The sequence below is a fragment of the Rhinatrema bivittatum genome, chromosome 7 (assembly GCF_901001135.1).
Source record: "Rhinatrema bivittatum chromosome 7, aRhiBiv1.1, whole genome shotgun sequence".
NCBI classification, from domain to species: domain Eukaryota; kingdom Metazoa; phylum Chordata; class Amphibia; order Gymnophiona; family Rhinatrematidae; genus Rhinatrema; species Rhinatrema bivittatum.
The window spans coordinates 91,745,231-91,770,421 of record NC_042621.1 but is presented as its reverse complement, the minus strand read 5'-3'; the positions used below and the strand labels follow the sequence as shown (position 1 = coordinate 91,770,421).

Sequence of the window (25,191 nt, the reverse complement as noted above, 5' to 3'; positions counted from 1 at the left end):
GGGTCTTCTCATTAGACAAGCTCCCACCTGAACTATGGGTTCCATAACACAGCGTTCTAATGATGTTTTCAGTGCAAAGATAATCAATAGCTTTGCCACCATGGACCTCTCGAAGGCATCCCTGTGTTTTGTTCTGTGGGTGCCCAGAATATTCTTGCTCCAGTTTTATCCATGATTACAGTTGTTATGGTTGTAAATGTTCACTTTTATAATATTAGATGCAGATACAAAGGGAGATGGTGTAGTCACACTCCATCTCAGCGTGGTGTACTACATCAACCCCCCCCCCCCCCCCTCCCGAGACAGGAGAGAACCGAGCCTGTTTGGAGGTTTGTGCAGGCTCTTATATGTGTTTGAGGGTATTTTTAAACCCTCGGGGGTTTCATGCTATTTCACAGGCCAGTTTTATTTTTCTGCTGATCATGTATTTCACAGTGTATTCTCCATGTTTATCTAAATACCATTGGTATATGCTAACCACCATAAGAGATGCTACCATTGTTGGTACTAGCCCTCCTTACTGGATGGGTTGCTCGACTAAACTCTTCAGGTTTCACTATTTGATATCCTTGACATGGCGAGTTTAATGCTAAGGGGCTTAACTCCCCTCAAAAACGAGCCCTTCTTTACAGAGAGCTGGCAACTACCAATCCGGACGTGGTTTTTATCCAGGAAACCCACCTTATGCTCGCTATGACTCTCTAATGAAGTCCTCTAAATTTAGCTCTCAATATTATACACCTGCCAACAAAAATGCTAAATATGCAGGTGTTGGTATTCTTTTTGCCTCAAATTGTGTTTTTACTTGTACAAAATGTATCAGGGATCCTTTGGGTCGTTATCTGTTGTTATGTATTTCTATATGTGACTGCACCTACACTCTTCTCAATGGGGTAGATTTTTAAAAAATGCGCGTTCACGTACTTTTGTTGGCGCACCAGTCGCAAACAAAAGTACGCTGGATTTTAGTAGATACGCGCGTAGCTTCTAAAATCCAGGATTGGCGCGCGCAAGGCTGCCGATTTTGGGCAGCCGGCACGCGCCGAGCCGCGCAGCCTGCCTCCGTTCCCTCCGAGGCCGCTCCGAAATCGGAGCGGCCTCGGAGGGAACTCTCTTTCGCCCTCCCCTCACCTTCCCCTCCCTTCCTCTACCTAACCCACCCCCCCAGCCCTTTCTAAACCCCCCCCTACCTTTGTCCATGGATTTACGCCTCCCGGAGGAAGAAGTAAATCCACGCGCGCCAGCAGCCCGCTGGCGCGCCGAGACGCAACCCGGGGGCGGTTCCGGAGGGCGCGGCCACGACCCCGGGCCCGCCCCCAAAACGCTGCATCGATCGGCCCCGCCCCCGACAAAAAACCCCGGGACTTACGCGAGTCCCGGGGCTCTGCGCGCGCCGGCAGGCCTATGGAAAATAGGCGCGCCGGCACGCAAGGCCCTGCTCGCGTAAATCCGCCCGGATTTACGCGAGCAGGGCTTTTAAAATCCGCCCCAATGTATATGCCCCGAATAGGGTACAGGCTGCATTTTTCCAATCCCTTCATCAACTTCTGCTTCAACACACAGAAGGGAAACTGATTCTAGGAGGAGATTTTAATGTGCCTTTATCCCCTTCTTTGGACAATTCCAAGGGGCACTATCATACCCCCATGGTTCATATTTGAGCCCTTAAAGAACTTCTTGAGGACCTCAATCTAGTAGATCCATGGAGAGTTAAATATCCTCATTCACACTCTTACTCATACTACTCTCCAGCACACGATTCTTATTCACGAATCAACTATTTATTTCTTGACAAAACACTATACCACTCATTACTCCAATCTGAGATAGGCATAATCTCCTGGTCCGATCATGCTCCTATACTCTTAACTGTGAAATTACAAGGAGGAGATCACGGATATCGCTTCTGGAGGTTAAATGACTCCATCTTACATGATTTAACATATGTACAGACATCTACTCAAACTATTCGGGACTTCTTCCTGGATAATGCTCACTCGGTGGCTTCACTGGTTGTACTCTGGGATTCCTTTAAATCTTTTATTAGGGGACACTTCATATCTCGCTCCTCCTATTTGACAAAACAGAGGGAATCAGCCTGTTCTTTGTTACGGGAAAAAGCCTGTCCAGCCAACACATACGGACCGGTAATGTCAAAATATTGGCACGTCTAACCAAGGCTGGAAGTAGACCACATAGCCCATGCAATGAATATCACCCACCAGACTTACTTTGAGGGAGGCGGCAAGGCTGGAAAGATTTTGGCCCAGAAATTGAAGAAATTGTCTTGCCAAAACCATATCCTTAAAATAAAAACCGATCAAGGCCTCCTTGAGTCTACTAACCAGGGTATCACGTCTCAGTTCCTTAAATTCTACTAAAATTTATATGCAGCTGAGTCTCATATTCAACTTACTGATATCGATACTTATCTTTCCTCTATTGCCTTGCCTCATCTCACCACTGACATGAGAGACCAACTCAATGCGGACATAACTAGTTCAGAAATCCTATCTGCCATACGTGATCTCAAAGTGGGAAAAGCTCCGGGACCAGATGGCCTCACTGCTAAATTTTATAAAACCTATGGGACAGTCCATATCTCTCATTTACAAAACCATTTTAACTATTTGAGGGAAGGGGGGGGCCTTACTACCTGAATCCAATAAAGCGGGAATTACCATCATTGCCAAGCCTGGTAGGGATCCAGCTCTCTGCGCCTCCTATCGGCCTATCTCTTTGATAAATCTCGATCTTAAACTATTAGCCAAAATACTAGCCGATAGACTAGACTAAACTGCTTTATAACCAAACTCATCCACCCAGATCAAGCAGGCTTTATGCCAGGCCGGATGGCCAGTGACAATGTGCGCAAGATTTTAAATATCTTATGGGGTTCTTCCCAACTAAAGTTGGACCATATTCTGCTAGCTATTGATGCCGAAAAGGCTTTTGACATGGTTCACTGGCCCTTCCTCTTTCAAACCCTCACCCAAATGGAATTTGGGTCTTCCTTTCATAATTGGATTCGGGCCCTCTACAGCTCCCCCTCAGCTTGCTTAAAGATAAATGGTAAATATTCAGCTCCTTTTTCAGTCCAGAGAGGCACCAGACAAGGCTGCCCTCTTTCCCCCATACTTTATATTTCTCGAACTCCTAGCCATTCGTATACGTAACAATCCAAATATTTCTGGTTTTCCTTTAACCTCCCAACAGTATAAATTGTCCTTATTCGCGGATGATATCATGTTTACGGTTAGTAACCCATCCTTGTCCCTCAAAGGGATAGAATCTGAATTAGCCCAATTTAGTGCAGTCTCCGGTTTTAAAATTAACTGGGACAAATCCGAAATTCTGAATATCTCTTGCTCCCCAGAATTGGTGCTTTCTCTCCAACGCTCTCACCCTTTTAAGTGGACTCCTATTAAGCTTAAATATCTGGGGATATACATTGGGAAAAACTTATCTGACCTCTTCCAGCTTAACTATGTTCCTCTTCTCCAAAAAGTAGAAAAGGATCTTATTAGATGGAATTCCCTTCCCCTGTCATGGCTGGGCAGGCTGGTAACACTTAAAATGAATGTCCTTCCTCGATTTCTGTATCTCTTTCAGACTTTACCACTTCTGATACGCCCTGATATTTTGAAAATGTGGCAACGGAAGCTTATGCGGTTTTTATGGAAATGCCGACCACCTCGAATAGCCCACATGGTTCTTTACCAACCCAAAGCTCAGGGAGGCTTGGGTCTGCCTAATCTTTCCTGGTATTATGCTGCAGCATAATACCGATCATCGACTGGCATCGAGTTGGAGACAATAAGCCCTGGGTCCAGATTGAGCAAGCATGGTTATCTAACATGCCACTGTCCGCGCTGGTTTGGCAGCCCAATCGAACATGGAGGCCAGTGTCGCATCTCACCCCATGTACTAGACACACACTTACTGTCTGGAAAAGCTGGAAACTCAAGCTAGTGGGTGCTGCCTCTTACTTCCAACAGTCCTCCTTATACCATAACACTTCTTAACTCCAAGTCTGCCAAGCTCCGCTTATAAGGCATGGAAGGAAGTGGGAATCACACATATTTCACATGTATGCTCCCAGGGCTCCATGATCTCCTTTACAAATCTTCAGGAAACCTACTGGCTCTCCGATGCTGAATTTCTACCATACATGCAACTGAGACACTTCCTCATCAGACGCAAGCGAAAGGCCTGATTTCCACCCAAAGATCTCTGTTTGAAGGCTATTGCACCAATCCTAAGTTGACTAGTGGTCTGATATCAGAAATCTACAAACTACTAGCGGCTCGACCATCCGACAAGCCGGCTCACTTAAAGGCATGGGAACATGATATCGGCAAGACTCTTTCCAATGAAGAATGGGAAAATACATTTGCTCGAATGTCCCACGGCATAGTCTCCTCTCGCATCATGGAAGCCAACTACAAACTTTTGTACCGATGGCATCTCACTCCAGACAGTCTACATCAGTGGTTCTCAACCCTGTCCTGGGGACCCCCCCAGCCAGTCGGGTTTTCATGATTTCCACAATGAATATGCATGAGAGAAAATTTGCATACACTGCCTCCATAACATGCAAATTTTCTCTCATGCATATTCATTGTGGATATCATGGAAACCCAACTGGCTGGGGGGGTCCCCAGGACAGGGTTGAGAACCACTGGTCTACATCATTTTTCCTCCTCCTATGACCCGCTGTGCTGGCGGAATTGTCATCAGCTGGGCACCTATCTTCACATGTGGTGGGACTGTATCTATATACAACCAGTATGGCAATTTATCTCTACAACTCTCTCCGAGATCCTTAATAGTCATATTCACCTCACTAAGGAATGGGCCTTCTTCACCACCCCAATGTTAACCTATCTCTACATACAGTCTTTCATTCAAATGGTATGCACCACTACTAGCTTGGCAATCGCAGCCTCTTGGAAGAGGACCCAACCGCCAACATCAGCTGAGATTTTGAGCCAGCTTGATAGAACATGTACTCTATATCGCTTGACAGCTCTTAAATACCATCAATTATCTAAATTTTCACTCATTTGGGACCCCTACATATCATGGAGACATCTCACCTTTGCAGCACATCAAATACACTAATGGACAACCTTTCTTTTTCTTTTTCTTCTTCCCCAATGTGGATATACATGATATAATAAGGCCTTTTCTTTTTAGTTAATTCTTTCTTGTTATTCTTCTATAGCATGATAGGGGGGAGGGGAACTATTCTATTGTACATCTCATATTCTATTGTACATCTCATAACATATTGTATTCTGTTTGCTTTTACTGAGTTGTACTAACTTTGGCTGTTCTACTTTAATCTTTGGATTATGTAACTTCTATGTTTTAATCAGCAATAAAAATTATAAATAAAAAAAATATATTAAGAGTAGATTTTTTATGGGATAATCAACTCTTCATTGCATTCAATTAGAAAGGAGTCCAATAGAGATGTTAAAATCAGATGCAATTGGGAAAAACCTGTACATCTGCATACATATGGTAGTAAAGCTCTAGACTCATCAATAGTTTACAAATTGGTCTTAGATATATATTAAACAATGTGGTGAACAGAGAAGTATCCTGAGGTACCACTGTTGTAAGTGGGTACCTGGCTGAAGCTTCACTACTGCTAAAAACCTGCTGAGGCCAGTTTGAGAAATAGAAGGCAAAACCAGGCAAGAACCTTTCTGGAAATACCAGATTTAGCAAGGCACTTGATTAGTATAATATGGTCAGTAGTTCTGACATTGCTGAAATGTCGAGCAATACCAGTATGTATTCTATCCCTATATCAAAACTCTGCCAGATTGCCTAGGCTGGATCTTAATAGGATTTCAGTAGAATGTTTAGGCCTAAATCTGAACTGAAAGTGATCAAGAGCATCATGATCCACCAAAAAACTATGAATTTGATAAAAGATAACAGATTGAATGACTTTGGCCAAAAAAGTATTTGTTGAAATCGATCTTTAGCAATATCTGTTGGATCAAGATTGGCCTTTTTTTAATAGCAGGTGAATAGTAGATTGTTTTAACTGTGGGGGTAACACTACTTCTGTCAGTTATTGATAAGGTCTCTGAGTAGGATAGCAATATAGCAATATCAATGGTTATTTTAAATAACACGGGACTACATGGAGTTAAAGGACAAGGTGTTGCCTTCATAGCTGTAACTGTTTAATTTCTTCAACTGTTATTAGATCAAAATTCTCCAAAAGTATAACCAGCCTCAGACTTTAAAAAGAGCAGCCTCCGGCTTTAAACTATTAGATGGAAGTTGAGAACAAAGATTTTCACATTTTTTTTAAACTTTCACAAAATCATCAGGACAAAAAGAACTACATGCCTAGGATAGTTAAATTTTAGTAATCACACTATTCATAAGTTTCTTTTCTGTACAGATGAATTCACTCAAATTATTCCCAACAGCTAGAATAGATTGTAAAAATGAGGCCATATTCGGCAAGCCATTTAATGAACAAGTTGAATGGATAAAGTTAGCCAAATAACTTGTCCTATAGTATATTCAGTGGGATAGACGCCATGCTAAATATACCTAAAGTTATGTCAATATGTAACTGGATAACCTAAAAACTTTTATATTTTAGCTGTTATCACTTTTATGAAATTATTGTATTTCCTCTTTTAACCTTATTGTAAATGGTTTGTGATGGCTTTGCCAATGTGACGGTATAGAAAAAACCAATAAATTAAACTATAGCCAGTTAGGATTTTTAGTTATCCGGCCTTGTTTAGCTGGATCACTTTCTATTTATCTCAAAATATATGGGTAAGTACCACTTTGAAATTTAAAAGAAAAGTAAAGGTGTCTGTAGCCTGATTGTCCTACCTCACCTCCACCAAATTGCATCGATGGCCTTGCCAGGACATAACCCCACATCCTCTCCTAACTGTTAAAATTGCTCTGTGGTCTGCAGACCGGGCCCCCTTGTTCTCATTTAAAAAAAAAAAATAGCTTTCCCTGGCGCCACCCACCCGACACTTACAACACCCCTGCTGGGAGTGAGGTACCGTAGTTACTTGCTCCCGGCTCTTCCATCGCAGCTCCTGACAGAAGCCTCGCTGCAAGCATAAGTTAGCCATGGTTTACGCTTTCAGTAGTACTCAGCACTGCTTGGCAGTTGGGTGGAGAGAGAGAGAGGGAAATGCTAAACAGGGGATGAAGTTAGAGATTGGGGATGCTGCTGAGTGGGTAGGTGGGAGAATCTGCTTAATATTGTTTTGTTGTCTGCTTCTCTCCACCAAAAGAAACTCTCTATCTCAAAAAATGAGTCATTTTATTCAACTGATTTTCTCCTGTTTTTGTTCTTGTCATAATAAACCCTGATAAATTCTGGGGAAAAAAAGAATCCATCCCCGATAGGGAGATGCACTTCCACCATCTTCTGGAGATGAAGAATACTGGCAGGCTGATGTCACTGCAGGAGTATATATTCAAGTTTGAAAGGAGAAATAGAAGGAAATTTAATTCGCCCCGTTCTCCTGTAGTGATACCAAATGGTCCCTCCCCTAGCTGAGAATTCCTGAGTTGGTTTCCGTGATTGCTCAGATGAGTGCCTTGGTTTGGTAACTGGTTTATCAGCTGGGGTGGACTTAGCTGTTATAACAGCTGAAAGACAGTGGGTGCAGGAGGCCGAGCATGGCAGTTGACGGTATGTACCCTCTCCCGCTGCAGCCGGTGACAGTCTCTGTACTCAGCCAGGAAGGGTTGAGCTCAAGTAAGGTTTAAAAAAAAAAAAAATTAGACCGAGAAGGAGGGTTGTTTGTATGGCTTCCTCCTTTCTCCGGTCTCCATGCTCAGTGCGCTGTTCTGGCATTCGTTCCCGCTCCCGAAGGAAGTTAAGGCACATGGGCAGCCTGGTGGGTTGAGCAGTTCTTTTCGGCTAGGCTCCACTTTTAGGCTTTTTCTGTGCGCTGCGTGGGAGGCCGTGGTAGCGTTTTTGTGCGCCTTTTCCTGCACATTAGACTGCCCTCTTCAGGACCATTGGTTCATGCAAGTGTGTCTGGCTGTGCATCCAGTTTTGTGCTCTTAGTTGGACACCTGCTTTGGACGTCCAAGTGATAGCAGCATCTGGGATCGGTGCGTGCTTACCTGTGTGCACAAATTGGGCTGCGTTGGTTGTGCGCTTAAGTTTGGGGTGCCTAGATTTCCGACGTCTTAATTTTGGACGCATATATTTTTCAGTGTGAATTCAGCTGGACACACACCTTTAGTCGCCTGATAAGCGTACTGACAGACTGGCGCCTATAGCTAAGAAACCTAAACGCCTTTCACTCTCTGTTGCCTGTCATATTCGGGCATCTCAGCCTGGTGTGCCCTCTAACTTGTGCCAGCGCTGCTTGGAGGCTCAGTGAGAATTATCTTCCTCTGATTTTACTAAGCCTGGTTCTTCCCAGCCTGATGAGAGTTTGGGTAAAAACATGTCAGGCCCTGATCTTGGAACTCTCTTAACTGGTTTGTTAGCGGGGGAAGATGGCTCAGTTGGCAGAGCACAGGTACCTTCTGGTTTTGGCATTTTCTTGGGTAGAATTTTTTTCAAGGATTACAATCCTTTCTTCAGGTGCAGTCCTCAGCCCCGTCCAATCCTGCCAGGTCAGAGTAGCAGGTGGTGAACTTTCACTTGCCTGGTACTACTGTTAAGTGCCAAAGTACACCTAGACTAGTAGCAGGTCTTCCTAATAGGGATCCGGATGGCACAAATGATGAGGCCGATGCTGACTCTAGAGGATGGGGAAATTCTTCTGGGACTGGAACCATATAGGACTTTGTTTTAATTCTTTCATAGAGATGAGCTATTGGTGCTGATTTCCCAGACATTAAAGATACTGGGAGTACCTGGGGCAGATTCCATGTCTGAGCCAAAGAAAAATCCCATTTTGGTTTCTTTGTGTAAAGCCTCTTGTTTTTTCCCTGTTATATAGGCCATTTAAGAATTGATTGATTTTGAGTGGGGCGCCCTGGAGTCTAATTTCAAAGGGGATCGGGTTTTGGAACACCTGAACTCCCTGGATCCAGTGGTGAGAGAGAATTTGTGTTTTCCGAAAGTGGATGCGCTTGTCTGTGCCATCTCCAAGCAGACTATTATCCCCATGGACGGAGGAGCAGCCTTGAAGCATGTGCACGATAGAAGGATTGAGGTCATCGTTAAGCAAGTATTTGAAGCAATGACGATGACCTTGCTGATAGCGTATTGTTGCTCCCTGGTGGCCCGTTCTTATTTACTTCTCTCTCAGGAGGTCGATGAATCTAGAGTGAATTCCAGAGCAGTTATGGAGCCAGCAGCCGCCTTTTTGGCAGATGCAGGCTGTGATTTGGTCCGCATCATAGCCAAGAGGGGTGGCTTCAGTAGTAGTGGCCAAGCATCAGTTACGACTGGGAAATTGGTCAGCCTTTGCAACCTCCAAGGCTAACCTTACAAAATTGCCCTTTAAAGGCTCGCTCTTGTTTGGGAGTGAGTTGGAGAAAATGGCCAATAAGTGGAGCAAATCCTCAGTTGCCATAGGATAAGAAGTAGACACCATGCTCCTTTGGCATGAGAGGTCGTGCTAGGGGATCCAAGCATTTTCGACCTTTCAGAGGACTCGACCTTTCGGTAGTTCTCAGTCCTTTCAACCCAGACAACCATGATGGCACACAGGCTTGGGTAATGGAATCTCCTGAGCCTTCCAATGAAGGTTTGCTGACTCGCCCCTGGGAACAGGAGATAGGAGGGTGCCTCTCTCTCTTTCATCAGAGGTGGGTTGAAATCTCATCGGACCAGTGGATACTGGAGATGATATGAGAGGAATATGTGCTGGAGTTTCACAGTGTTCATCGAGATGTGTTCATGGTGTCTCCCTGCCAATCCCTGCAGAAGAAGCAGGCAGTGGAATGTACATTGTCAAGGCTCCCCAGTTTTGAGGGCTGTGGTTCCACTACCCACCTCTCAAGAAAATACGAGTCACTATTCCATTAATTTTGTTGTGCCCAAGAAAGGGGGGGCTACTTTCTTCTCTTTCTGGACCTCAAAGGGGTCAACTATCATTTGCAGGTGACTCATTTTCGCATGGAAATGTTGCGCTTAGTGCTAATGGCCGTGCAGTTGGGGGAATTTCTGAACTCCTTCTAGAGCAATATTTTCTGCAATTCGCAGTTTTGGAAAGGCATTATTAGTTCCAGGCGCTGCCTTTTGGTTTGGCTACCACTCCCAGAACTTTTTTCAATGTTATGGTGGTGGCAGCGGCAGAGTTGAGAGAGAATGGGATCCTGGTACACCCGTATTTGGGCCAAGTCTTTGGAAGAGAGCCACATGGTGACTTGTAATCTCAGCTGGGTAGTGAATCCAACCAAGAGCCGTCTTCAGCCTTCTCAGTCACTAGAATATCTTGGTGTATGGTTCAACATGAAGCAGGGCAGGGTTTTCATGCCAGAAGCTTGTATTCAGCAGTTGATGAATACTATACACCTAACATGTGCTCCAACCTGCAGGTACTCAGTTTCATGGCGACAACCCTAGAAATGGTCTGTGGGTGAGGGTGCACACTCTTCAGCACTCCCTGCTGTCTCATTGGAGCCCACAGTCTCAGGACTATTCGATTTGGCACCATTTGCTGATGGAGGTCTGCTCTGAACTATCGTGGTGGTTACATACGAATAATTTGAGAGGGAGTTTTCCTAAATCACTGGACTGGTTAGTGCTCACGACAGCCTCCAGGGTTGTGGAGATCATACTCAGGAACTGACAGCGCAAGAGCACTGGAGTGCAGAACAGTCCCTCTGGAACATCAATTGGCTGGAAGCCCAGGCATTCCGGTTGGCATGCTTGCAGTTCAGCAGCAGTTTGCAGAGTCAAGCGGTTCAGATAATGTTGGGCAATGCAAGAACAGTGGCTTACATCAATCGGCAGGGAGGAACAGAGAGCCAGCAAGTGTCACAAGAGATAGACCAACATATGGAATGGGCGAAAGTGCATCTTCAGGAGATCTTGGCCTTGCACGTTGCAGGAAAAGACAATGTGAGAGAAGACTTTCTCAGCAGGTAGAGTCTGGACCCAAGAGAATGGGTATTGTCAACCGCAGTGTTTCAGCTGATAGTGGATCGCTGGGGCCTTCCGTTTCTAGACCTGCTGGCGACTTCTCACAATGTAAAGATTCCTTGATTCTTCAGTCACAGGAGAGATCCGAAGTCCTTGAGTATTGATGCTGTCATGTAGGAATGGACAGAGGATAAGCTGCTGTATGCATTTCCCCTGTGGCCCATGTTGGGCAGAATAGTTTGGAGGGTTGAATCACAGAAGGATGGTACTTCTAGTGGCACCGGATTGGCCACGGAGACCATGATATGCGGATCTGCAAAGGCTCCTAGTAGACTCTTCTTTCTGGTTTACAGCACACAGGAATCTGTTGCAGCAGGGACCTGTTCTTCACAAAGATTCAACTCTTATTTTGTCTTACGGTATGGCCCTTGAGAGGGCTTGCTTACTGAAGTGTGGATATTCTACTGCGGTGATTTCCATCTTGCTACGAGCACGAATGTTCTCCACTTCCTTAGCTTATGTGCAGGTTTGGCGAGTGTTTGAGGCTTGGTGTGAAGATCGAGGTGGCATTTCTTGTTTGGTTAAGATCCTGCTCATTTTGTTATTTTTGCAGGATGGATTGAATAAAGAGTTGGCCCTTAATTCCTTAAAGGTACAAGTAGCAACTCTTGCTTGTTTCAGGGTTCAGGTGAATGATGGTCCCTTGTCAGCTCATCCAGATGTGGCCCATTTCTTGAAAGGAGTGATACATCTTCGTCCTCCCTTGCGGTTACCGGTGCCCTTGTTGAGTCTTAATCTGGTTTTGGATTTTTTAGTGGGCCCTACATTTAAACTGATGCGGAATCTTTCTTTGGGGTTACTAACCTTGAAAACCGTGTTTCTTGTACCAATTTGTTCTGCATGTTGAATTTCTGAGCTGCAGGCCTTGTCTGGCTGGGAGCCGTTCCTCCGAGTCATTCTAGGGGTGATACAGCTGCATACTGTTCCTTTCTTTTTTGCCAAAAGTAGTCTCAGATTTTAACTTGAATCAGTCCATTTCCCTGCTGTCCCTGGATAGGGAAAGAGATGCGGAGGAATACCACCTGTTGCGATCCTTGGATGTTGACATATTGTGAGGTATGTGGAGGTTTCTAAACCTCTCAAAAAGATGGATCGCCTGTTTGTCCTCCATGGTGGTAATAAACAGGGCGAGCCGGCTTTGCAGGTTACAATAACTCGCTGGATTAAGGAGTTGGTCACAGCCGCATACGGATGCTGAATAGCCGTTGCCTAGTCAGGTTAGGGCTCATTCCACTAGGGTTCAGGCAGTGTCAAAGACAGGTGTTAGATTGTTATCTCCTGTCAACATTTGCCGGGCTGCAATGTGGTCCTCCTTACACACCTTTTCCAGATATTATCGCCTGGATGTGCAGGCCCAAGAGGATTCAGCCTTTACACTTGTGGTTTTGACTGGACCGCAGGCAGCCTCCCACCCTATTCGGAAGTAGCTTGGGTACTTCCCACTGGTACTGCATTCATCTGACTAGATGCCAAGAAATGAGAAATTACTAAGTACTTGTTGATTTCCTTTTCTTTAGGATGGTCAGATGACTCCAGCTTCCCGTTCTTGGGCTGCTGAATGATTGTGATATGGTCCTCCTGCATGGCTACGTGTTCCAGGGGTTACTGGTAAGTTAGTCCAGGCCCTTGACTAGTGTTGATGTATTCTTTGTCTGATCTCAGTGTTTCCTATTGACTGAGTACTGAAATGGTTATCTACTATTGATCAAGTTTTTGCTAGTCTGTCCACAGTTGGCTTTTGAAGAGAATACTGGCAGGCTGATGTCACTGCAGGAGTATATATATATACTGTGATGTCAGCTTTGCGCCATGAAAATCTGCTGTTAGAGGTGTATAACCCACTGTTCTGGATTCATCTGACTATCCTAAAGAAAAAGAATTGATCAGGTAAGTAGCATTTCTCAGTCTGTTTCAAGAAGATTTTTCTGCATCTTACATCTGATAATGAAGTCTGCTTTTATTATTTTATGCTATATTATGTTTGTCTGAATTTATATTATTTCAGTGTATGTCCTATTTTATTATATATGAGATTCTGTAAGCTGTCTAGAACAGAAGTATATTAATTGCCGGAGTTTAAATTATTGTGATTAAATAATGCAGGCGTACAGTCCTGCACTAAAGGGAACATAAAATATGCCATACTGGGTCAGACCAAGGGTCCATCAAGCCCAGTATCCTGTTTCCAACAGTGGCCAATCCAAGTCACAAGTACCTGGCAAGTATTTATTTATTTATTTATTTAGCATTTTTATATACCGAAATTCTTGTAGCAAAGCTACATATCAAATTCGGTTTACATTTTAACATTAACAGTACCCAAACATTAGATAAATTACAAACTACTATTGCTTATTAATTACTGTAATAGTTTATGGATTTTTCATCTAGGAACTTATCCAAACCTTTTTAAAACCCATTTACACTAACTGCTCTAACCATATCCTCTGGCAATGAATTCCAGAGCTTAACTATGTGCTGAGTGGGGAGGGAGCAAAGAGAGGGCTGCTTCTCAGAAACATTTCTACTTGGCCATGCGGGCTGAAGATGCCATGCCATTGTTGTGTTGAGCAATAGTCTGTCCTTATTTGTTGGTTCAGTGAATGATAAGCAAAAATCCTTCTGGATCATTGGAAATCTGCACATCTTTCACAGCCTATGGGTCAAAAATTGTTGGCAATTGCTCTTTTACTGGTCTCAGCAAACTCAATAGTTTTCCAGCTTCCTTCTTTGTTGATTCAGTAGTTAGCATGAGTTGTCACAAAAGTTAGTATAAGTTGTCTTTAGCCTGTAGAACTAGACCTGGAACTTTATCCCTTCTAACATGCAAAATAATTGCCACAGAACCATGCAAACTGCAACAGGACATACTTCGTAAGTCGGCTGTTTTGAGCAAGAACTTTCTGTCTCTCTCCTCCCTAAATATGAAGTAGGATACTTGCTTACTATTTTGCGTGTTTTATTTGCAGTTATAAGTCTATACTTAACTTGATTCCAGGTAGGGATTTAGCCTGCCAGTTACCTGACTTAACACAATAAGGCGTTTTAAGCAGACAGTTAAAGATCCAGTTTGACTCTTTGTACTGCAGCACCCAATACTGCACTTTAACATCTCTTGCCATCTTTTCAACAGCTTGTAGCTTGAGTGAGAAAGCTACTTCAATCTTCTTTAAGTAACGAAAAATAAATGTTAAATACACAGTATAGACACTAGCTTCTATGTTTTAAAATTATGGTCTTTATCATTTTTAGTTCTGCAACCCATTGTTAATCTGAATATGCATTATAAAAGGGCCCTTTCTTAAATTTTTTTACCACATATGTGTATAGTGATAATACCACTTTAGTTTATTACTTGATTAATTGCAAATCTTAGATAGATAAATGTGATGTACAATTACAAAAAAAAGTATCCTAAAAAAATTCTAAATCAATCTAAAAAAATATGCCATAATCAAAATAGTAATATGATACAAACAAAATCCTTCTGAAAGATCAAAATAACACAACCAATATAAAAGAAATTAAAACAAAACCAAATAAGAATAGACAACAATAAACATACCTAAAAATATCATAAACGAGCAGATACTAAAATGATACCATTATATAAAGAAGACTCAAATGACATAAGATATTAGGGAACAACCAAGCCCTGTTAGAATTTTGAAAATGGCTCAGGAGAATTAAGCCATTGAACTTTAAAGGGGAAACCTAGTTGGGTGGAAAAGTCTGTAGAATACAACTGTGTGTTATAACCCAGAAGTTCAAGACCAATGTCTTGGAGAGGAGTAGCAGCCTAGAGCAACCTAGTGGTTAGAGCAGTAGAAACCCAGGGAAACCAGGGTTCAAATCCCACTGCTGCTCCGTGACCTTTAGGAAATTTCACTCTACTCTCTGTTGCCTTAGGTACAAACTTAGATTATGAGCGCTCTGGGGACAGGGAAATACCTATAATACCTGAATATAATCTGCTTTGAAGCGCTAAATAGAGAAATATAAATCAAATAAAAATAAATGAAAAATGGCATCGCCAGGCCTGAAGTTAGGGTGTGCTCCAAGTCCCTACTTGACAACCAGTGACTTCATTTAGAGGTATGGGGCGGGGGGGGGGGGGATCGGGCAGTCCCCCCAGGGTGTTTTTTTGGTATTGGAGGACCATTAGATTTCAGGGATATTATATTGGAAGGGAAGGGATGGGCTAAAGGGGAGGGATTGTCAGCCTAAGGGCCACTTATTTGGATTAAGGGGAGGGGTCGGTTAAGGGAGTGGGCCATCACTGTGCAATTTGCCTTCATTTTTTTTTTATTCTAGGAGCAGAGCTGCCTCAGAAGGCAGTAGAGTTGGGTGGGAGTCCTCATTGAACCATGTGATATTTGAAAGATTTGGAGGTGCGTCTTGGGCACCTTGGCCCTTTAAATTTTCTCGTGGGACCATTGGGGAATCCATGTTAGTGTCCCGATGCTTCCTCAGGAAAATAACTACACCTCCCTCAAACACACTAAAATAACTAGGCTAACTTGTTTTCTAAGTCAGCTGCATTATTTTAATAATATAGGATATCCTAGCGTGTAGCAGATGGACTCAGGACCAATGGGTATAGTGTACTCCTGATAGCAGTTGGAGACTAATCAGATTTCAATCTGACATCAGCCCTAGTACATATACCCCTGCAGGAAGTGCAGCTCTTCAGTATTTTCCGTCTCCATAGCAGTTAGGGACTATCTGCATGCTCTCACAGCGTTAGAACCAACTCAAGAAAACCCAAATTTTAAAGAAAACCTAGCTCTGAAGACTAGCCCCGCTCTCCTGCGGTGATACCCTCAGGTCCCTCCCCCAGTTGAGATTTCCCGAGGTGATTTCCGTGGTCCCTCGGAGGTAAGCCTTGGTCCGATGGCCGAATCGCGGCGAAGACTTAGCCCCTGATCCTGGGTGTGGTTGAGAGGCAGCGGGCACCCTCGAGTGTGGCGGTGAAGGTATTTGCCCTCTCCCCCCGCAGCCGGAGAACGCCCGGAACAAAACCAGGAAGCACCGAAGATAAGGTAAGGTAGAGATCTTCAGCATTGACTCCGGTCTCCTTGAAGCCTAGACAAAGGTTTTCACCACCCAGAAGCCCCACCTATGGGGACACGGACTACTCTGAAGAGGAAGCAGAACCCCTAGAAGAGGGGGGAACTTCCCCCAGGGACAGAGCCGCACCGAACCATGAGACGCTTTTTCACCAAGGACGAGCTCCCTGACCTGGTCACTCACAGCCTGAAGGAGCTCGCTATCCCGGGCCCAGGTGCTTCGGGGGAGCCTATGCCGAATCCCCTACTAGAGGGCCTCCGCCAGACCTCTCGCCATTTCCCTCTGTTATAAGCCGTCCAGCAGCTAATTGACCTGGAATGGATTGCTCCAGAGTCCTCATTCAAAGGGGGACGAGCTATGACAGCCATGTACCCCCTGGACCCGGCGGCCAAAGACCTCCTGACATGCCCAAAAGTTGATGCCATGGTCTATGCGGTCTCAAAGCGCACTACTATCCCTGTGGAGGGACCGGTGTCTGGAATCCATCCTTAAACAGTCTTTTGACGTAGCCGCTATGTCCCTACAAATAGCGGCCTGCTGCACCATAGTGACACGTGCCTGCTTATCTCAGACCAGGAGCAACACCCCTGGAGAAGTCATGGAACCAGCAGTATCTTTCCTTACGGACACTGCTTCCGATCTGGTGCATACTGCGGCCAGAGGAGTGTCATCTGCAGTGGCTGCCAGGAGACAACTCTGGCTCCGAAGCTGGTCAGCCGACGCATCTTCCAAAACTCACCTCACAAGGATGCCCTTCAAAGGATCCCTCCTATTCGGCAGCGAGCTAGAGAAACTGGCCGACAAATGGGGCGAGTCCTCATTTCCGCGCCTACCGGAGGACAGGACTAAGAGAAACCAGCGAACCTTTCCCCGATCTTCCAAGGGCAGAAGCTCTCAGCACTTCAACCCATACAGAAACAACTATCAAGCGCCCTGACCTACGGGCAGGAACCAGTCCTTTCGGAACAAGCACAACAAGAGGGGAACCAGCTCGGGTGCAGGCCCCAACCGCACCCCACAATGAGATTCAACCGACTCATCCAAGAGACGAAGCCATAGGGGGCAGACTAGCCCTATTCTACCACAGATGGGTCGAGATAACTTCGGACAAGTGGGTCCTAGCCATCATTCGGGAGGGGTACTACCTGGATTTCCTGCGAACCCCTCCGGACAAGTTCGTGGAATCCCTCTGCCATGACCTCTCCAAGAGGGCGGCAGTGGAAGCTACACTGACCAGGCTACTGGCCCTCGAGGCCATCACCCCAGTGCCTCCACAAGAAATAAATACTGGGCATTATTATTCAATTTATTTTATAGTTCCCAAGAAAGAGGAGACGTTCAGGCCCATCCTGGACCACAAGTCAGTCAACCGCCACCTAAGGATTCCCCGCTTCCGCATGTAAACCCTACGCTCCGTAATAAGGGTGATACAACCGGGAGAGGTTCTCACATCTCTGGATCTTTCAGAGGCCTACCTACACATCCCAATTCATCAGGAACACCAGCGCTATCTACGCTTCAAAATCCTGGACCGTCACTACCAGTTCCGGTCACTACCCTTCGGGTTAGCCACAGCACCCCGGACGTTCACCAAAATCATAGTGGTGGTGGCGGCAACACTGAGGAAGAAAGGAGTCCTCGTACATCCTTACCTAGACAACTGGCTGATCAGGGCAAAATCCCCAGAGCAAAGCCGCCAAGCAACCAACAGAGTCAAAACTCTACTGGAGAGCCTAGGTTGGGTGGTAAACACAAACAAAAGTTGTCTACAGCCTTCACAGTCTCCTGTTTCCAACAGAGGCTAAACCAGGCCACAAGAACCTGGCAAGTACCCAAACACCAAGAAGATACCATGCTACTGATGCAATTAATAGCAGTGGCTATTCCCTAAGTAAACTTGACTAATAGCAGTTAATGGACTTCTCCAAGAACTTATCCAAACCTTTTTTGAACCCAGCTACACTATCTGTACTAACCACATCCTCTGGCAACAAATTCCAGAGCTTAATTGTGCATTGAGTGAGAGAGAATTTTCTCTGATTAGTCTTAAATGTGCTACTTGCTAACTTCATGGAAAGCCCCCTAGTCCTTCTATTATCCGAAAGTGTAAATAACCGCTTCACATCTACTTGTTCAAGACCTTTCATGATATTAAAGACCTCTTATTGTATCCCCCCTCAGCAGTCTCTTCTCCAAGCTGAACAGCCCTAACCTCTTCAGCCTTTCTTCATAGGGGAGCTGTTCCATCCCCTTTATTATTTTGGTTGCCCTTCTCTGTACCTTCTCCATCACATCTATATCTTTTTTGAGATGCGGAGGGCGACCAGAATTGTACACAGTATTCAAGGTGCGGTCTCACCATGGAGACATTTTCCGTTTTATTAACCATTCCCTTCCTAATAATTCCTAACATTCTGTTTGCTTTTTTGACTGCTGCAGCACACTGAGCTGACGATTTCAAAGTATTATCCACTGTGATGCCTAGATCTTTTTCCTGGGTGGTAGCTCCTAATATAGAACCTAACATCGTGTAACTACAGCAAGGGTTATTTTTCCCTATATGCAACACCTTGCACTTGTCCACATTAAATCTGTGTTTTCCATGTGTGACTGAAGTGAGTTATTCTGTTAATGTGTAGCTTCTATGTAAGGATCTATAGCAGCTTGGATTATTCCGTTCTCCTAATAGGGGATTTATTACTATTTTAGGCCTGGTGTAACATTTGTAGTATTAAACTTCAAAGGTCAGGGTTGTTGCTGTTTGAGTGGCTCTCTGGGGTCATGCCTATGCCCAAGATGCATTATAGTAGGCCTAATACATGTAGGGGTCAATTTGAAAAGGAGTGCGCGCACATTGACACCCCGATTTTATAATATGCACATGTATGTTATAAAATCCGATGGCCGCGCACATATGCATGCCAGATTTTAAGATCTGTGCACGCATGTGCAGGCGGCCCGTGACTCGCATGTGCATGGGGGGAATTTTGTAACCGCGCAGCGACATGATCAGCCTTTTTTTCCATTTTCCTCCCAGTCTGCTCCAATTAAGGAGTGGACTGGGAGGGAACTTTCCTAACCCCCTACCTAATCTTCCTCCACTTTCCACTCTTCACCCCAACCCCTAACCCCTACCTACCTACCTTATTTTTTTTTGTTCAGTAACTTAACCTGCTCTGATGAGCAGAAGTAAGTTGCACGTATCGGCACGCTTCCCCTGGACAGCATCAAATGGTGCTGTCCCAGCCTGCGCCTTTGGAGAGGCCTGGCACGTAACAAGTGTTATGTTGCATGGCCAGGCCCTTCCGAAAATGTGCGCGGTGAGTGCAAGGCCCGGCCATGCGTGTGGCCCTTTTAAAATCAGGTTCCAATAGGTTCCAGGTATCGTTTTTTGTAAGGTTTTCTGGTTGGCACCTCAGCAGTGCAGGTAAATGTAATATACGTATTGTAAGTAATATTTTTAACTCAGAAGACTGTGCTTTGAATGTTTTGTGTTTTTTTTCATGTAAAATCTGTTATAAATGCATAATTTTGAATTGGGTGTGAGGTGGGGGGGTGCAAGGCTGTAAAGTTTTCCTAGGGCACCTAATACCCTTGCACTGGCCGTGGGCATTGCTGTACAAACGTTTATTTGTTTTTGTTTTATATACCGTCATTCCATGTGAAAATCACTACTTCATAACAGCATACAGGGTTGACATTCATAAATAGTGAAAAACTGAAGTAGGCACATGTACAGGTAGTAAACTAGGGAAACATTTAGAGACAGGGTTTGTATCAAGGACACAGGTACCATTAAGGAAAGACACAGCTTGGGCAATAGAAGGGGCCCAGGACAGGACAGTTCTGGTTATCAGGCTCATGATGAACTGGAGTTTTCTGTCAGACCATAGGCATTTGTGAATAGCCATGTTTTTAACTCGCTCTTAAATGTTTTAAAGTCTGTTATAGTTCGCAGGCCCTCTGGCAGGGAGTTCCATTGTTTCGGGCCAGCGACTGAAATCGCTCTCTCTCTTGTTTGCGTTAGATGAGAGTTTCTTATGGTCGGGATTGCTAGGAGGCCTTTGTTATGAGATCTGAGCATTCGTAGTGGAATATGTGGTTTAAATGTTGTTCCCATCACATCGTTGTCCGGATAAATGTTATTGAATATTACTGAACAGTCTCCCAGTTCCTGCTGTCATGTGTTGTGTAATGGGTGAGGGCGCAGTTTTTCACGTGGCCATAGGCACCAAATTGCCTGGCCACAGCTCTGACCTGAGGCTCACTAGTTGGGAATATCTGGTGTGCACATTACTCCCTTAATAATATGCAACAGCCAGGACATCCCCCCCCCCATCTGTGCAATCCGTACCTTACCTCCACCTTGACCCTAGCTGACTTGAGCAGGAAGAGCCTGGGTTTCCAATGTGCTGCTTGCTTAATTTTAACTTTGAAAGTCATAGTAAAATGAAATAGGATCCTATAAAGAGAGACTTTAGCTGTGTACCAACTTCCTCATAATAGTGCAGTAATTAACCATTAACCCCCAGTAACACTTCTGTAAGATACTCTGTTTTGTTTTTGCAGTCTCCTCTTAGTCATGACCTCATCCTTAACCTGACTCAAGATGGAATCAAACTACTGTTTGATGCTTTTAATCAGAGACTTAAGGTAAGAAAACATGGATGGTCATAAAGGAGTGAAATGTTTCACGCTTCTATCAAGGGTAGAAAAATTCATCTGCTGGTAAAATTTATTTTTGACATGGTACAGCAAAACATTTTACAGATTTCAACATTGTAAAAAACACATCTATTTTAATCTAGAATTATTTTTTCAAAGTTTGTAACTTCTTAAAAAGTTTTTCTTTTTGGTTTTTGTGTCATTTTGGCTTACCTTATTTATATCTAAAATGTTGCCAAGTCATTTCTTTTATTATTAAATTCATTTGTGTGTGTGTGTTTTATAACCTTATTAATAACTAGTTAAAAGGCTGGAAACAGAAGGTAGGAATAAATGGTCAGTTTTCCAAATAGTGAAAGGTTGTTAGTCGAGTACCACAGGGATTTGTACTGGAAACTGCGCTGTTTTAACATATTCGTAAATGATCTGGAAAAGGGAACAGTGAAAGGTGATCAAATTTGACCCAAAATTATTCATACTTGTTAAAACAGCAGTGAATTGCGAGGAATTGCAGAAAGACTTTGTAAAACTAGGATACTGGACAACTGAATGGTAGATGATAGTGTAAAGGTGATGCACATAGGGAAAAATAATCCCAACTACAGGCTTACAATGCTAGTTTCTGAATTGGGAGTCACCACCAAGGAGAAGGACCTTGGGGTGCTTGTGGAACATGCATTTGCAAACCTTGGCTCAGTGTGCAGTGACGGTCAAAAAAGCAAATAGAATGTTAGGAATATTCTGAAAAGGAATAAAGAATAAAAAGGAACATATATTGTCTCTGTATCGAGCCATGGTGTGACTGCACTTTGAGTGCTGTGTGCAGTTCTGGGTGCCCCATCTCAAGAAAGACATAGTAGAACTTAGAAAAAGGCGCAGTAAAGGGGGCAAGATAGAAGATTATAAAATGAGTGGGGTGAAATGAGTAAATAAAGGATGGTTAATTACCCTTTCAAATACTAAAAGAAGGGGATAATCCTTGAAACTAACAAACTGCAGATTCAAAACAAATCGTAGAAAGTATTTTCTCTCGCTGCACTGTGTTTCCAGAGGACATGATCAAAGCAACTAGCAGAGTGGGGTTTAAAAGAGGTCTGGAAACGTTCCTCATGGAAAAGTCTATATTAGCTAGATAGACTAAAGAAAAGGTATTGCTGTCCCTGGAAGTGAGTAACAGGAATTAGGTTTATTTTATGAGATCTGCCAGGTACTTGAGACCTGGATTGGACACCGTCAGAGACAGGATGCTGAACTAAATGCATTTTGGTCTAACCCAGCATGGCAATTCTTATGTTTTTATATAACTCTTTATTTAGAAACGAGCAGGTAGAACACACAGCACATAATTGCAAATATACTTAAATTTCCCAAATAGAAAAAAAATATATCAAAAGGACATTGCATAAAAGATAATTATTCACCATCATTTGAACCCTCACCCCCCATTATTAAGAAAGAGCCAATATATCATGACACTTTGAGTGTACAGAGCCCAATCGAATATATTATGGATCTACAGAGATGCCTCCCGCCATTCCTAATATTGACCTCAAATTCCCCTATAACTATAAGATTTGCACTTGTGTGAGAATGTGATCTGTTGGAGAGGCAATCTGTGCCAGAACTCAAGTTGTGATGAAGTTTCCAATAATAAACAATAGTTAATTTCTCAGCATGCAAGGAATGAGAAATGGCATTTACTACTCTTATGTCCTGTTGAGTCCAACTTCCCAGTAGAGTGGAACCTTATTCAATTATATAACATTAATATCTGCTGTTTCTCTTTGAATCTGGTTCCAGATGCTCTCATTTTCTATATATCTATCCCCACGTTCTACAGTTTCTCCAGGACATTGGACTACAATTACTAAATTTGGAAAAAAACAGTGGATACCTATTTGTTTGATGCAACAACTTAAATAACTCCTGGCTTTTATTCCAAATATCTTTGTTCCCTGTACATACCCAGATCAGTCCCAGACAGTGGGTTGAGCCTCCTGTCCAGCAGATGGCGACAGAGAGAAAAACTGAAAGGGTATCCTATATCAGGACAGCGCCTACCCTGCATAACTTCAGTATTTCTCTGTCTCCAGCAGATTCAGATGGTAGAACCTGTGGTTCCCTAGGTTCCTCCCCTCCATTAATCAAATATTTGTAAATATGATTTATAATTTTATTGGCTATCCTTGGGGATCTGTGAGGCTTTTTTTTCCCAGGGTTTGCAAGGTCTGGTATTTGCCGAGTTTCCCAACTCCCCACAAATATTTTTTTTATTTGTAAATATACATAGAGAGTGTGTTGGATTCCTAAAAGTCCTGAACATTTGTCCCAAATATAGAAGGCCGGCTCTTCTCCTTATCTTTGTCAGGTGAAAGGGTGGCATAAGCTAGCTATGATTGTCATATAATGGAGAGAGGTGAGAACTCCATGCCTGGAGAGAAAATAGGATTATATCTGTTAATTCTGCCAATAACAGGTGTTTGTAAGGGGTAAGAGAGGATTGCAGCAAGATTCTGCCTGCTGACATAACAGCTTTCCAAGCTTGTCCATCCATGTAGAGCCACCAACCCTGCCACTAAAAAATAAATAGATAAAGGTTAGGGTGCTTCAGTCTACCAGATCCCTTGGGAGCAGTGGAAATGGTCTACTTAATATATAGAACTATCTTATTCCATAAATGATTTGCCCATTAGGGATGCAAAAATATTTCTAGGTATGTTGCAGGGTATTTGGAACACATACAGCAATTTAGGAAAAATAATTTTTAATAAGTTGACCTGCCCTAACAGATATCTGCAAAAAGGATCATCTATCAAGATCATATTTGATTTTATTCAGTACCATTGAATAATTTTATTTATGGAAGTCCATTAAATTAGCAGAAATGTTAATTCCCAAATATCTGTTCCCTTGACTGGCTACAGAAAACCTCAGTAAACAATCTTAAATGATTATTTTTTATTTTTATTTATTTATGCCTTTTATATACCATTGTTCCAAAAGTAGATCACAATGGTTTACAAATATAGCATTGAATTACAATGTAGAAAGATAATAAATTTAATCAACACAGGGCAAAATTTGTGGCATTCATGATAAATAATGGAACATTGTCAACATATAATGCAATTTAGTGGCGGTTTGTTGACATCCTGAATCCTATAATATCTGGGGCTATTAAAGGGGGGAAGAGGGCACCCCCTTCCTGGTTCCCCATTGCACGGGTACAATTTCACATTGAATACCTTTTGTCATAACTGATGCTCTGGGATTCTTATAAAGAGCCCTGATCCATCAAAGTCACTAGGGAATCCAAACCTCATTTAACACCCCAAAAAGAAAGTCCTAAGAGATATGATCCCATGCCTGACAGCATCTAAGATTATAATCAAATCTGGGATTTTCTTTTGCCTAGTTATGTGAAGTACATTTAAAAGCCTCTTATGATTAACAGATGATCTTCCTTGATAAAACCTATTTAGTCCTCATCAGTTAACATAGGTATGACCTGCTGCATCCAAAATTGAGAGAGCATCTGTATTAATCAGCAGTATTGAGAAATATGAAGGTAATTATGGCATCAAATCAGCATTCCCATTTGTACATGTAGAGGTAAATATTCAAAAGCCACATAAATGGATAACTGAAAAGTTATACATCTGAATATACACTGCTAGTTAGCCAGATATTTATCCGCCAAGCTGCACAGCAGCTGAAAATGGACCCCTTTATGATCTTAAATTAAACAGCTTACATAAAATTAGAACAAGATCATATTTATTTATTTAAATTCTTTTGATATACCGATACTCAAGACTAGTGTCTTATCGTACCGGTTTACATTGAAACAAGATCTTGTCTGAAATGTCTAAACAAATCCAAAGGGAAACAATCTAGACTCGAACTTTTTGCAGGGAGAGGGCACAGATAGCCTTGGGAACCTCCCACTTCGAGACTGGGGGCACCAAAGACTCTCGCAAATTTACTGGCACTGTTGATAGTATTAATTTATTTAGTGAAATCCAACATACCCCTATTATTAATCCCACTAGGGGCAGTGTATAGAGGAATAAAAGTGCCAGAATAGATTTATCCCAGATGGTGTATGGCATAGGACATAATGAGAATTTCTGACACCACTAATAGCAGAATAATGCTTTCCTTTTATTTCACTAGCTAAGAAAGGCCCAGGTTTGTTACCATGCTCATAAAATTTTTGTTTAGTAAAGTGCAAAGATTTTTCTGTTTGAGACACCTTTATAGTTTAAAATTAATTCCTGGCCAAAGTCCACCTCTATGGGGTATATTTACTTAGCCGTGATTAAAAAAAA

At 43.1% G+C, this 25,191-nt stretch overlaps 1 protein-coding gene across 2 annotated transcripts in view; it reads left to right on the top strand.

Annotated features, from left to right (window-relative positions):
• Nucleotides 1-25,191, top strand: part of C7H16orf70 (chromosome 7 C16orf70 homolog) — a 214,550-nt gene that overhangs the window by 67,735 nt on the left and 121,624 nt on the right. For both annotated transcript variants that reach the window (XM_029608692.1, XM_029608693.1), the window contains exon 4: nt 20,765-20,848. In XM_029608692.1, the coding sequence (XP_029464552.1) occupies nt 20,765-20,848 (84 nt within the window). The remainder of the gene's footprint in view (nt 1-20,764; nt 20,849-25,191) is intronic.